This window comes from Polypterus senegalus, chromosome 3 (assembly GCF_016835505.1).
Source record: "Polypterus senegalus isolate Bchr_013 chromosome 3, ASM1683550v1, whole genome shotgun sequence".
Taxonomy (NCBI): Eukaryota; Metazoa; Chordata; class Cladistia; order Polypteriformes; family Polypteridae; genus Polypterus; species Polypterus senegalus.
In genome coordinates, this window is record NC_053156.1 from 54,356,181 (window position 1) to 54,370,009 (window position 13,829).

General features: G+C 41.9%; 1 protein-coding gene across 3 annotated transcripts in view; it reads left to right on the forward strand.

The window, feature by feature from the left end:
• Positions 1-13,829, forward strand: part of pld2 (phospholipase D2) — a 114,879-nt gene that overhangs the window by 83,485 nt on the left and 17,565 nt on the right. For all 3 annotated transcript variants that reach the window (XM_039747226.1, XM_039747224.1, XM_039747225.1), the window contains 7 exons: positions 959-1,162; positions 4,385-4,526; positions 4,618-4,736; positions 5,146-5,259; positions 9,808-9,912; positions 10,019-10,107; positions 10,618-10,731. In XM_039747226.1, the coding sequence (XP_039603160.1) occupies positions 959-1,162; positions 4,385-4,526; positions 4,618-4,736; positions 5,146-5,259; positions 9,808-9,912; positions 10,019-10,107; positions 10,618-10,731 (887 nt within the window). The remainder of the gene's footprint in view (positions 1-958; positions 1,163-4,384; positions 4,527-4,617; positions 4,737-5,145; positions 5,260-9,807; positions 9,913-10,018; positions 10,108-10,617; positions 10,732-13,829) is intronic.

Consider the following 13,829-nt stretch of genomic DNA (forward strand, 5'->3'; position numbering starts at 1 on the left):
GCTCTGGACAATGATGTCTATAAGGTTCTGAATGGTGCAGCGGATGTTCGCCAAACCGATCGTGCACAAACAAGGACAAAAAAAAAGTACAAAAACAACAAAAAAGTGCACTGAAAAGGAGAGCCCTGAGCCGCTGCGACCATACGCGCCACCATGCTCCTAGCTTAATCGAAGTAGACTAGGCACTTTTTATAACTTTTTAGTTAGTACATTAGAAAAATTATTGGTGTTTTGGTAAATTATGCTCATTATATTATATATCAAAAATGCCGGCAGTCTCAAATTCTCGCCAATAAACATTATAAATATACCTGAAGAGACACTTTTAAGGAAATTTAGAAAATTTTGCTTGGAGAAGGGGGTCGGCTTAAATACCGGTCATCGGCAAATACATGTAATTTAGTAGGTAGAGAAGGGGTTCGGCTAATATACCGGGTCGGCCTGTATTCCGGGATCTACGGTACTTTCCAATGCAGTATTTCACAGAGTAGTGAAAAGCTCCCCATCTTTACGTCTCAGAGACTCTGCCTCTCTGTGATCCTTATTTTTTATACCCATTCATGTTACTGACCTGTTGCCAATTAACCTAATTAGTTGTGAGATGTTTCACCAGGTGTTCTAATTTAGTATTTCACAAATTTTCCAGTCTTTTGTTGACCCGTCCCAACTTTTTTAAAACATGATGCTGCCGTCGAATTCAAAAAGAGCACATATTTTTCATAAAACAATAAAATGTCTCATTTTCAATGATTTGCAAATCTTCGCATTCTGTTTTTATTTGCAGTTTACTCCCCATGCCAACTTTTTTTGAAATGCAGTTGTATTTTGCAGTACTTTTGTTTTTAATATTATTTTTTTTAAATGAACATCTATGTAGATTATATATCAACATTCAGCTGGTAGGTTTGACTTCTATAGCATGCTTTCCTCTCATAACTCCTGGATTTCTTCTTGGCAGGTGATGCGTCATCCTGATCATGTATCCTCTATTGTCTTCCTCTGGGCGCACCATGAAAAGATGGTTGTCATAGATCAGTCGGTTGCTTTTCTGGGTGGCATTGATCTAGCGTATGGAAGATGGGATAATCATCACTACAGGTTGACAGACATTGGGAACAAAACAAGCAATGAACAAACTATCAAGGACCCAGAGGCTGAGCAGGTAATGCAGAGCAAATACAGGAATGTTCTTCTTCAGTTCTGTTCTTCTACTTACTATATGTACACAAATGAGATTCATTTTTCAGTCTGCTCTTTCACTTAAAGGAGTTCTTTTTCCTGATTTTTTACTAACACTCAAAAATATATTTAGAATATTTCAAAGAGATAGTATTGAGCTTGGATTTTATGTTTTTTTTTTAATATTTTGTAAAGGGATTTGGCCATATTTTCAGATATAAGCATTGAAGTATGAATGAACGAAAAGGCCTAGAGATATGTGATTTGTTAATCTATTTGGAGCACAAAATGAGCGTTAAATGAATATGCCAATGGGAAAATATTAAAACACCTCAATGGGGTTGATCAGTTCAGTTAAAATGGTATTAATGCCTGTGGTGAAACCTGGTAGGGGCCGATGACTGTGCGCAAGTCTTTAGTTAAAAACAGTGTGCTCAGGTGCAGGGAAGGGTGTAGGTGCGTGTGGTAGTGTAGCTGAGTGGCCCAAGGGTAATGATAAGGAAATTGGCTGATCACACATATTCACATGCAGATGTGGGCAGTTCAGCTGGATTCCTCTTTGTCGTTCTGGGAATCATAATTTAGACATTTACACCAACATTAGAGCCTGGGAAGAAAGCCAAATAAAGGGAAAAAACAAAAGGAGAAAAAAGTGAAAAAGAGATTTTAGAGGTTAAAAGGAAAGGAAAAGAAAAGAAGAGTGAGGATCTGCAGTGAGGTTCTGTAGAGAAAACTGCTTTTTTATTGGAGTATTTGTTTATTTATTGAGGTCTTGCACTGCACTTTGTTCTGGACACAGATTGAATGGGAAATAAAAAGCACTTTGCACATTTGCACATATCTTGTTGTAATGTGTCCTCATTCAACCTAGTTCATCTTTGTTTCACGACCATTGATTCAAGGATGAGTAAGCCATTTGTGGGCAACCTGGACATCACAGTGCCCAATTCTGTAAATACAGCGTCTATAAATACTGTAAGTATTCATCCATTTTGAAAGTTATAAAAGAAAAAAATAGACAGTTTGCCAGAAGTCACATGGGAAACTTTGAAGTCAGCTGAAAGAAGGTTCTATAGTCTGATGAGGCATAAATTTAGCTTTTTTTGGCTAACATGATCCCAACTGTGAACTATGGTGGTGGCAGCATTATGCTGTGGAGATGCTTTTCTGCAGCAGGCCCCAGATTGCTTGCAAGGGTATAGGGTAAAGTGACTGCAGCAAAATACAGGGAAATCTTGAAAGAAAACCTGATACAGTCTGCAAGAAACCTGTGCCTTGGGAGATTAGTTTTTCAGCAAAGCAATGACCCCAAGCATAAAGCCATAGCTACACAGGAATAGCTTAAGAAGAACAGTGTTATTGTCCGGGAATGTCAAGATTTCAATCCAACAGAGGATTTCTGGCTAGACCTGAACAAGGCTAATTACCTACGACCCCCATGTAACCTAACAGAGGTTGAGCAGTTTTGAAAAGAAGAATGGGAAAAAAGTGAAGTGTCCAGATATGCAAAGCTGATAGAAAGTGCCTCTGCACGCACACTCAAGGCTGTCATTACTTCCAAAGGTGCATCTAATAAATACTGACTTCTAGGGTTTTTTCGCCATCAATTATGTTATATTTTATATGTGTATTTAATGTAGATCACTTTGCAGAAATCTATTTTCACTTTGACATTAAAGAGTCTTGTTGTGTTGATCAATGTCAAAAAAGCCAAATTAAATCCAGTGTTATTCAATCTGGGTCAAAAATGTTTTAATTAGATATGGTGTTTCAGGTGGTGAATACTTTTTATAGAATTCATGCTTCAGTTTTTGCGATGCTTTAATCATAATCTACATGCAATTGTTTTCCCGGCCAAAAGTTTCTACCGATAACTACCATCCCATCCATCAATTATCCATCCATCCATCCATTATCCAACCTGCTATATCCTAACTACAGGGTCACAGGGGTCTGCTGGAGCCAATCCCAGCCAACACAGGGTGCAAGGCAGGTAACAAACCCCGGGCAGGGTGCCAGCCCACTGCAGGGTGCACACACACACCCACACACCAAGCACACACTAGGGACAATTTAGAATCGCCAATGCACCTAACCTGCATGTCTTTGAACTGTGGAAGGAAACCGGAGTACCTGGAGGAAACCCACCCAGACATGGGGAGAACATGCAAACTCCATGCAGGGAGGACCCAGAAAGCGATCTCCTAACTGCGAGGCAGCAGCGCTACCACTGTGCCGCCCGCCGATAACTACAACATCATAAAACAACATGCATAGGGGAAACTATGGATAGCTTAAAATGACATCAATTCACAGTTTGACCCTGTAAATACCTAGAATATGTTTAAAATTTTTAGATGAATGTTTTATAAACAGGTAAATCAAAAAGGGAATGTTTGGGGTAAAAGGGTGCAACATACCAGATAAATATCCCATTCCAATTTCCAGTGTGCTAGTTATAGTTTCATTATTTGAGAATTCTTTACTGCAGGATCTGAACATCTTGGAAGGAAGGAAATGTGAACTCTGCTTTGTTTCAGGGTATTCCAAAAAAAATTCAACCCTACCCAAATCCCCTTGAGGTTAATTTTCTCCAGGAATGCTGTTGACTGGAATTTGTGTTTTCCTCTTCCTCCTCCTTCATTGTAATATGGCCAAATCTTTGTTATGATGGTAGTGACCTTATGTGCATCATCATAATAGGTTTACTTTGTATTTAATGTAAATGGTGTATGTGTTCTTGTGTATAAATGTTGTATGTTAGTAATATGCTGTTAGTGCATTATAGACATGATTAGTGCCCATGGTCTGAGTATGTACCCATGAAGGGCATTAAACAGAAATAAGTTAAAATTGGAAAAATCAGGTCATCTGTCAATGAGCTAGATGATAATTTGGTAATTCAGCAAGACAAACATACTAAAAAATATGCAGCAAAATCAATAAAGAGAAGAAACATTTTGGAGGAAGTGAAGAAGTATACTTTCACATATACTTTTATGAGAGATTATTTTTTCACATAGAAACACAGCTATTGGTTCACTCAAATAGCTTTTTACTTTTATTTAGATTTGGGTAAAGTTCTAGTAACACAGTCAAAAACATGTAAAGATTAAAAAAAGTCAACTATAATTGTCAGCCATCTCTGCTATTCATTGTACATGTGAACTTGTTTTCTTAAAAGGCATCTTCTTTTCATCTTTAGAACTCTGAGTCAGTACCAGATAAACAGCTTGACTCCATTGTTGACCTACACTATCTAAGGGACAATAACAAATTGTGGCTCGGCAAAGACTACTGCAACTTTATTGCGAAAGACTGGGTGCAGCTGGATAAGCCATTTGAAGGTACCCATAAATCATGGGCTCCTGGGCATGGCAAGTCCTGATCAACTCACATTGTTTATTTATTTGTTCCTCTGCTATCTGTTGAAAATAGATTTCATTGACCGCTACAAAACTCCTAGAATGCCTTGGAGAGATATTGGAGCAGTAGTACATGGCAAGGCAGCTCGTGACCTAGCTCGACATTTTATTCAGCGCTGGAACTTTACCAAGGTTAGTGAAGAAGACAATGATTACTAAGGGAAAGACTAATTTTGTTTGCACTTAAGAAAACTGACCGAAGAACATTATGTTCATGAGTTCTTAAGAAACTGATAGTCTACATAATGGAAAGTCACATAGTTTGAAATGTGGTTTTGCAGTTATACAGTATATCTAACTGTAATCTGAAAAGATTAGTTAGACAAGTGGTTCTAACATCTGACACGATCAGGAAATGTTTTTAATATTTATCTGTGTGGTGCAGGTGTGTATTTAACCTGACAAGACCAGGCCTGTGTGCCTGTAATCTGAGCAAACCAGACCTTTGTAAAGTCTGAAGCAATAAGACATGATTACCAGACCAGATCAAAACAATTACATGATTGCACTGCTTGCTTACTCACTGTTGAATTCTTTTCAGATTTTTAAGAATAAATACAAAGATACATTTTACCCATGCTTGCTACCCAAGTCTCTCAGAACTGCCTCAGAGTTACCTTTCAAAGTGTCTGGAGCAACGTCTGCACATGTCCAGGTAATACTTGTATTGTTTCAAGTCTTAATTTGCAAATACATATAGGAAAAGGTTCTTCATTAAAAATGAACTCTGTGGAGATGTGTAGGTAAGCCCTGGTTCAATGCTGTTATAGCATCATCAATCATTTGGTGATTTTAAGTTGCAGATGGGAGAAGTGTTAAACAGGCCAGGCACAGGATGTCAGTGTGAAAAGGGATTATTGCCTGTAAAGGCATAAAGTATATAATGCTAGCAAACGAAACCACAGAGATCATGGCATCATTTTCCAAAATGTAAGACATTGTGTTAAAGTGTCTCACATCCTTCAAGTCCAAGATTCTGAACTGTATTAGCACCATTACCTCAAGAAAGCAAAACTCTGCTGCAGAGCAGGATGTCATTCCTTCATTCTCCACCAGAGAGTACCCATCTCCTGTTAAAAAGGCTTCCCTGAAAATATGTCCCCATAGTTACTTGTATCCATTTTAGTAAACCGTCTGTAGTGTCATACATCAGCACTACCAAATGTCAGGTGACAGTCATAACCTTATTTCTGTTATATGTCTCCTTTTAAGGCCATTCATTGCCCATTGGTTATCTCCTGAAACTGATTCAAGCATAATTGATCTTATATAAGATTCTTTTCACAAAAAATAATTTTAGCATAGCTAATAGCACTGAAAGCACATATGTGCAGTACTTAGTGCTTCTTTTTCACATCTCCATGGACCAGGGTTCAAATCTCAGCAAGGCAAAATCTCACTCAGTGTGGATGTTTCACGCTCACCTATTATTTGTTGGTTAAGTTTGAGTATGTCAGTATTCTCCTTCATTCCAAAGATGAACTAGTGTCCCAAAATTAGTGAGAGTGCTAATGTGCCCTACAATGGATTGTTATCCTATGAGGGTCTGGCACCTGCCTTATACCCAATGGTACTGAACATACTCCAGCTCCCTGCCTCATTGTATTAGAGTAATCGTGTTTAAAAATGAATACATTAATTGATAGTACTGTTTAATTTTTTAACATTCAGATCTGTTATTTTTTGAGTATCTTCTTATATAATACGCTACCATGGCTGTCCGTTTGTCTGTCCAGGATTTTAAATCACCTGTAGCTCATAAACTTCCATCCATCCATCCTCTTCCGCTTATCCGAGGTCGGGTCGCGGGGCAGCAGCAAGCAGAGGCCCAGACTTCCCTCTCCCGGCCACTTCTTCCAGCTCTTCGGGAGAATCCCAAAGGCGTTCCCAGGCCAGCCGGAGACATAGTCCCTCCAGCGTGTCCTGGGTCTTCCCGGGGCCTCCTCCCGGTTGGGCGTGCCGGAACACCTCACCAGGGAGGCGTCCAGGAGGCATCCTGATCAGATGCCGAGCCACCTCATCTGACTCCTCTCGATGCGGAGGAGCAGCGGCTCTACTCTGAGCCCCTCCCGGATGACTGAGCTTCTCACCCTATCTTTAAGGGAAAGCCCAGACACCCTGCGGAGGAAACTCATTTCAGCGCTTGTATTGCGATCTCGTTCTTTGGTCACTACCCATAGCTCATGACCATAGGTGAGGGTAGGGCGTAGATCGACTGGTAAATTGAGAGCTTTGCCTTACGGCTCAGCTCCTTTTCACCACGACAGACCGATGCAGAGCCGCATCACTGCGGATGCCGCACCGATCCGCCTGTCGATCTCACGCTCCATTCTTCCCTCACTCGTGAACAAGACCCGAGATACTTGAACTCCTCCACTTGGGGCAGGATCTCTCCCCAACCCTGAGAGGGCACTCCACCCTTTTCGGCTGAGGACCATGCTCTCGGATTTGGAGGTGCTGATTCTCATCCCAGCCGCTTCACACTCAGCTGCGAACCGATCCAGAGAGCTGAAGATCACGGCCTGATGAAGCAAACAGGACAACATCATCTGCAAAAGCAGTGACCCAATCCTGAGTCCACCAAACGGACCCCTTCAACACCCTGGCTGCGCCTAGAAATTCTGTCCATAAAGTTATGAACAGAATGGTGACAAAGGGCAGCCCTGGCGAGTCCAACTCTCACTGGAAGCGGGCTCGACTTACTGCGGCAATGCGGACCAAGCTCTGACACGGTTGTACAGAGACCGAACAGCTCTTATCAGGGGTCCGGTACCCCATACTCCCGGAGCACCCCACAGGATTCCCGAGGGACACGGTCGAATGCCTTTTCCAAGTCCACAAAACACATGTAGACCGGTCGGGCAAACTCCCATGCACCCTCAGGACTCTGCTAAGGGTGAAGAGCTGGTCCACTGTTCGCGACCAGGGCCGAAAACCACACTGTTCCTCCTGAATCCGAGGTTGACTATCCGGCGGACCCTCCTCTCCAGAACCCCGAATAGACTTTTCCAGGGAGGCTGAGGTGTGATCCCTCTATAGTTGGAACACACCCTCCGGTCCCCTTTTAAAGAGGGACCACCACCCGTCTGCCAATCCAGAGGCACTGTCCCGATGTCCATGCGATGTTGCAGAGGCGTGTCAACCAAGACAGTCCTACAACATCCAGAGCCTTAAGGAACTCGGTATCTCATCCACCCGGGGCCCTGCCACCAAGGAGTTTTGACCACCTCGGTGACTTCAGTCCCAGAGATGGGAGAGCCCACCTCAGAGTCCCCAGGCTCTGCTTCCTCGTGGAAGGCATGTTAGTGGGATTGAGGAGGTCTTGAAGTACTCCTCCCACCGACCCTAGCGTCAGTGAGGTCAGCAGCGCACCATCCCACCATATACGGTGTTGACACTGCACTGCTTCCCCTCCTGAGGCGCGGACGGTGGACCAGAATCTCCTCGAAGCCGTCCGAAAGTGTTCTCCATGGCCTCTCCAAACTCCTCCCATGCCCGAGTTTTGCCTCAGCAACAACGAAGCAGCGTTCGCTTGGCCTGCGGTACCTATCAGCTGCCTCCAGAGACCCACAGGACAAAAAGTCCTATAGGACTCCTTCTTCAGCTTGCGGCATCCCTCACGCGGTGTCCACCAGCGGGTGGGGATTGCCGCCACGACAGGCACCGACCACCTTGCGGCCACAGCTCCGGTCAGCCGCCTCAACAATAGAGGCGGAACATGGCCCATTGGACTCAATGTCCCCACCTCCCTCGGGGCGTGGTTGAAGTTCTGCGGAGGTGGGAGTTGAAGCTACTTCTGACAGGGGACTCTGCCAGCCGTTCCCAGCAGACCCTCACAACACGTTTGGGCCTACCAGGTCTGACGGCATCTTCCCCACCATGAAGCCAACTCACCACCAGGTGGTGATCAGTTGACAGCTCCGCCCCTCTCTTCACCCGAGTGTCCAAGACATATGGCGCAAGTCCGGCGACACGACCACAAAGTCGATCATCGACCTGAGGCCTAGGGTGTCCTGGTGCCAAGTGCACATATGAACACCCTTATGCTTGAACATGGTGTTGTTATGGACAATCCGTGGCGAGCACAGAAGTCAATAACAAAACACCGCTCGGGTTCAGATCGGGGCCATTCCTCCCAATCACGCCCTTCCAGGTCTCACTGTCATTGCCCGTGAGCATTGAAGTCTCCCAGCAAAGCGAGGGAATCCCAGAAGGTATGCCCTCTAGCAACCCCTCAGAGACTCCAAAAGGGTGGATACTCCAAACTGCTGTTGGCATACGCACAAACAACAGTCAGGACCCTTCCCCACCCGAAGGCGGAGGGAGGCCACCCTCTCGTCCACGGGGTAAACCCCAATGCACAGGCTCAGTGGGGGCAATAAGTATGCCCACACCTGCTCGGCCTCTCACGGGGCAACTCCAGAGTGGTAGAGAGTCCAGCCCCTCTCAAGGAGATTGGTTCCAGAGTCCAAGCTGTGCGTCGAGGTGAGTCCGACTATATCTAGCGGAACCTCTCGACCTCGCGCACTAGCTCAGGCTCCTTCCCCTTCAGAGGTGACATTCCCGTCCCAAGAGCCAGTTTCTGTAGCCGAGGATCAGACCGCCAAGGTCCCCCCTCGCCACCACCCAACTCACACTGCACCCAACCTCCTTGGCCCCTCCCATAGGTGGTGAGCCCATGGGATTAGCTTACATATTACAAGTACACAAGAAGTGTTTCATATGTGTTCATTTGTAGTACTGACAGTGGTATTGATTAAACTGGCAACTTTATAGTTTACTGTTCCTAAACTGATTTAATGAATGTGTTTGGCTTTAACTGCTGTCAAAGCAGAACTGTCACTTGCACTCAAATGCATTCTATGTACAGGTTGCTTTGACAGAGGCGTCTGCTGACGAAATAATAATATCTTAAAGTTTCAATGCCAGGATTGCTAGGTTCTCTTTCCCAATAAATTATTAATCTCTTCATGTAATCATTTAATTAAAATTAAAGAAAAGGTTGATGAGTGACTCTTAAAACTATGGTAGAAATGAAAAAGAAGGTGATGAAATAAAAGTTCAAATGTGGACATTGTACATTTAATGTAACATACACTATTTAAGTGTAACTTCTTACAGGGATGGTCTCCTAGCTCGAGTAGCAGAAAACACGAAATGCATTTGGCTAGTTAGGCACTTTCTCTTTCTCATCCTGGTACAGATCCTCCGTTCAGTGGACCGCTGGTCAGCAGGTACATGTGAGTCCTCTATTGAGAAGGCTTATGTTGAGACCATTGAAAACAGCCAGCACTACATATACATTGAGGTAAGAGAGGGACAATGTCCATCAGTGGGGGACTGCTGAAAGTAATGCAGGGGTGGATCCAGCCAACCTGTGTGCAAGATTGGCAATGTCTTATTTACCCTTACAGAACCAGTTCTTCATCAGCTGTGCAGATGGCAAAAATGTATACAATGGGATTGGAGATGCTATAGTAAAAAGGATCCTGCAAGCTCACAGGTAGGGCCTGAAGGGGGGCACATGGGAATGTAGTTGTGAAAATGCGAGAGTGAGAGAGAGACTAGACTGTGTGTAAGAATGTTACAAAGTGTCTACAGTAGTTCGTCAAGGTGTTTGGGACTCAGTGATGTTTTCATAATGTAATTTTTTCTTTATTAATTGTAAGACAATCTGTGATGATATGAACAATGGTATTTAAAGATGAAACATCTTTAGATGTAAGGGTGTGTATGAGAGCATACGTATTTCTCAATGTGATAAAATGAGCGTATAAAACTGTAATTAACAAACAATGAAATGTGCCCTCTCCAGTTTAGTACCTAACAATTTATAGCCAAGTTCATTCTGCCAAAACAATGTGCCAACAAAGACAGTCTGGTAGAGATGTAGCAGCCAGAGTGAAGTAGTGTGCTAAGAGGTGACAAGCTATAAAGATGGATTATCCAGTAGTCCAACCATTTTTTGAATTTCTTTTTCCCATCTCGCTAAATGTTATTTTACTTGCCACAGTGAGAACAAGACATTCCGTGTGTTTGTTGTGGTTCCTCTGCTACCTGGCTTTGAAGGAGACATCACCACTGGAGGTGGAAAGTCCATACAGGCCATCTTGCACTTCACCTACAGGTACTTGAACTCTTGGGCTTGATGACATTTACAACACCAGTTTACCTCCACTATTGCTCCTTAAGATTTAAGTAGCTCTGACTATTCATAATACTGTATACTGTAATACTGAGAACCTGTTCTTGTTCTTTACTAAAGATCTTCGAAACCACAGCGTTTGCTGGAATTTTTCTGTCTCCCAGTATTTCTTTTGCACTTTGAAATGGTCCTTTGTTGTAGTTTCAGGAAGCAATGTCTGTTTCACTGCTGGTGCCTAATTCTGTTTGTTTGTATTTTGTTTCTTGAGACTCTTTTGTCTTTTATTATTTTTAACCCTGTTGTTGTCTTCCCTAAAGCCATTCAATGTTTCTGTTTTCTAGCACTTCTCCAATTTCCTCTTCTTGATCTTTGTACTGTCAACCTGTATCTACAGGAGTGTTTTTTCTTCATGAACTCTTTTACTCTGGCAACCCACTCTACATTATTAGTTGATTGCAAAAATAAAAATGAAGGTATTATGATGTTACAATTGAAATGCAAAAAGCAGTTAACTAGTGAAGCAAATTCTAAAGCCAGGCCACATTTAGAACTTGTACTTTTACAAAAGCAGTTCTTGTGTCATAATTAATTATGGGCAACTGACATACAGTATGTATCCTACCACCTCCTTGTCCTTTTGGGCTTATTTATTGGTAAATTTGGCTGAACTGGATTCAAATCATAAGCATGCTAATAATAGTAGGAAAGACCTCAAGTTTGCAAAGTTGCATTTTAAATTTTACAACCAGAAATTCGACTGTTTGTGAGTAACCATAGGCCAAAGATGAATTTGGAAACTGCAGATAGCTATGAGCTATATGAAGACACGTTGTGGACTCCAGGTCCTGGAGTGCGTCCTGGATATTTTCATTTTCATTTATGTTATAGTTGAGTTTAATTTATATATTTATTTGCCATTTTGTAGGTAAGTGCAAGATGAAGTAGCCCAAATTGTCTCTTTTTTACAACTACTAGTTGCCTAACTCAGAATAGTTTTATTTGATGTTATTTTTCCTATTAGCCTTTTGTTCTGATTTTTTGGATTCCTTTTTAATTCTGCTTGATACCATACTTACCAAGTGCATCTCAGTTTATAAACAAGTAACTTGTAGCTTCAACAATGGAAAGTGTATTCCACATGCACAGAATAATTTGCTAGAAGCAACCACAATGTGTGACAGTGTTGTCCCCTTCAATTAAAGGCTTGGACTGCAACAGAACTGGTATTGTGGCAGTGTAAACCTCCACACTGTCAATGTGTATTGTAAATATTATAATTGTTTCCAGTGGCAGTTGCAGGCCCCAGTACTTGTTCCTTTTTGTCCCTGTTTTTCTGCTCATGTCTGTGCTACTTCTTTTTAGTGCCTTATTTTAAGATGACTAAGTTCAGGATGGGATAGCTGCATTAGCATAAATATAGGCTTACACTTAGAATCATTGCAGAACCTACAGAATTACAGTTGTAAATTCAAATACACAACACTAGAACAAGAGTTATAGCAGTGAAAACAAATACCTTTTCTTCAGGCTGCTTTCAGAGGCTATTTAAGGTTTCTCTCTCTCTTTGTTCCAAATGCTTTTCTTATGTCTTCAATAATGTTGGTCTGTCTTGGACAGCTTGCATGGGGGAAAAGGAACGGAGTTAAGTGTGTTTGGCACTGCCAAGAACTACAGCCTGCTGCTCTTTCGTTGCCATTCTTTTTTTTTTTGCTTTTACTTCTTTGTTTGTGTACTTTAATATTGCTGACTAGAGGAAGAGTGTAAAAGTCCATGAAAGAAGAACAATTAATTCCTGCAGTGAGAAAGCGTCTCCATGTTTTTAGCTTTGTTTTTATTTATTGTTATATTTTAGAGCCATGATCCAGACAGTGCTTCACAGTGCTTAATGTGCACTATTTAAAGGGTTCTAAAAGAGATGACAGTTGGGTTTCCTGTTTTTTGTTATGTTTAATTTGGCACAAACAGTGCCACAAAAAGAGCTTTGCCTGGGAAATTCCCTAAGACAGTGCGTCTCAGTTATAATGCCATTGGTTAATCTGGTGTATCAGCAGTAATATGTAATTAAGTGCTTTTCTGTAAACAATATTATATGTACTTTTTTTACCAAGAGCTGAAATTATTGGCTCGCAGTGTGGTGAAGTAGTTAAGCCTTTGGACCTGAGACTTCAGATCCTGAGTTTGTAGGTTCAAATCCTTCTACTGAAACTGTGTGACTATGAATAAGTCACTTCTCTTGCCTGAGTGGCAATTGGAAAAGCAAAAGAAATATAACCAGCTGCATCTCGAATATTGTAAATCACCTTGGATAAAGGCATCAGTCAAATAATAAGTATTAAGCATATAACTAGGTCACTGTAGTTGCTTACTCTTGCTTTTACTCTTACTCAATTCTCCATGAGTAAAACATTCCTGCATTTAATCAGTTTCTGCATTTCCTAGTGATATGGCTTTTGTCATCACAATTTTAGAGGAAAGTGAATTCTTTTGAATTGAAACAGGTAATCATTACAAATAATGTGAGTTTTGAATATATATTATTATCAACATTGTTTACAGTGTTTATTTGTTAACACCATTCTTTTCACATTTTTCATCAGTTGTATTCCCCATATGCGAATGTAAATGCAAAGCACTGCTTAAAGTGGATATACAGCGCATAAGAGCTAGTACCCTATGAGTCACACTTATATATTAATATGAAGAGCATTGAGCAGTAGCTTTGGGCATGACAGCACAATTTCAGTGGCTTCCACATTAGAAATTCAAGCGGCACTACCTAAAACTGACGTTGGGGTAATGCACGATTATAAAATGGGGTGTTTGGGGGGGAGTCTCCCTTGGAGTTTGCAGTATCATGATCGAAGAGACGTTTTGGGGGTGCAGTTTGGGCAGCCATGTAGTTTTCAGCTAAGTACAGTAATCCCTCCTCGATCGCGGGGGTTGCGTTCCAGAACCCCCCGCGATAGATGAAAATCCGTGAAGTTGAAACCATATGTTTGTGTAGTTATTTTTATATATTTTAAGCCCTTATAAACTCTCCCACACTGTTAACATTATTAGAGCCCTCTAGACATGAAATA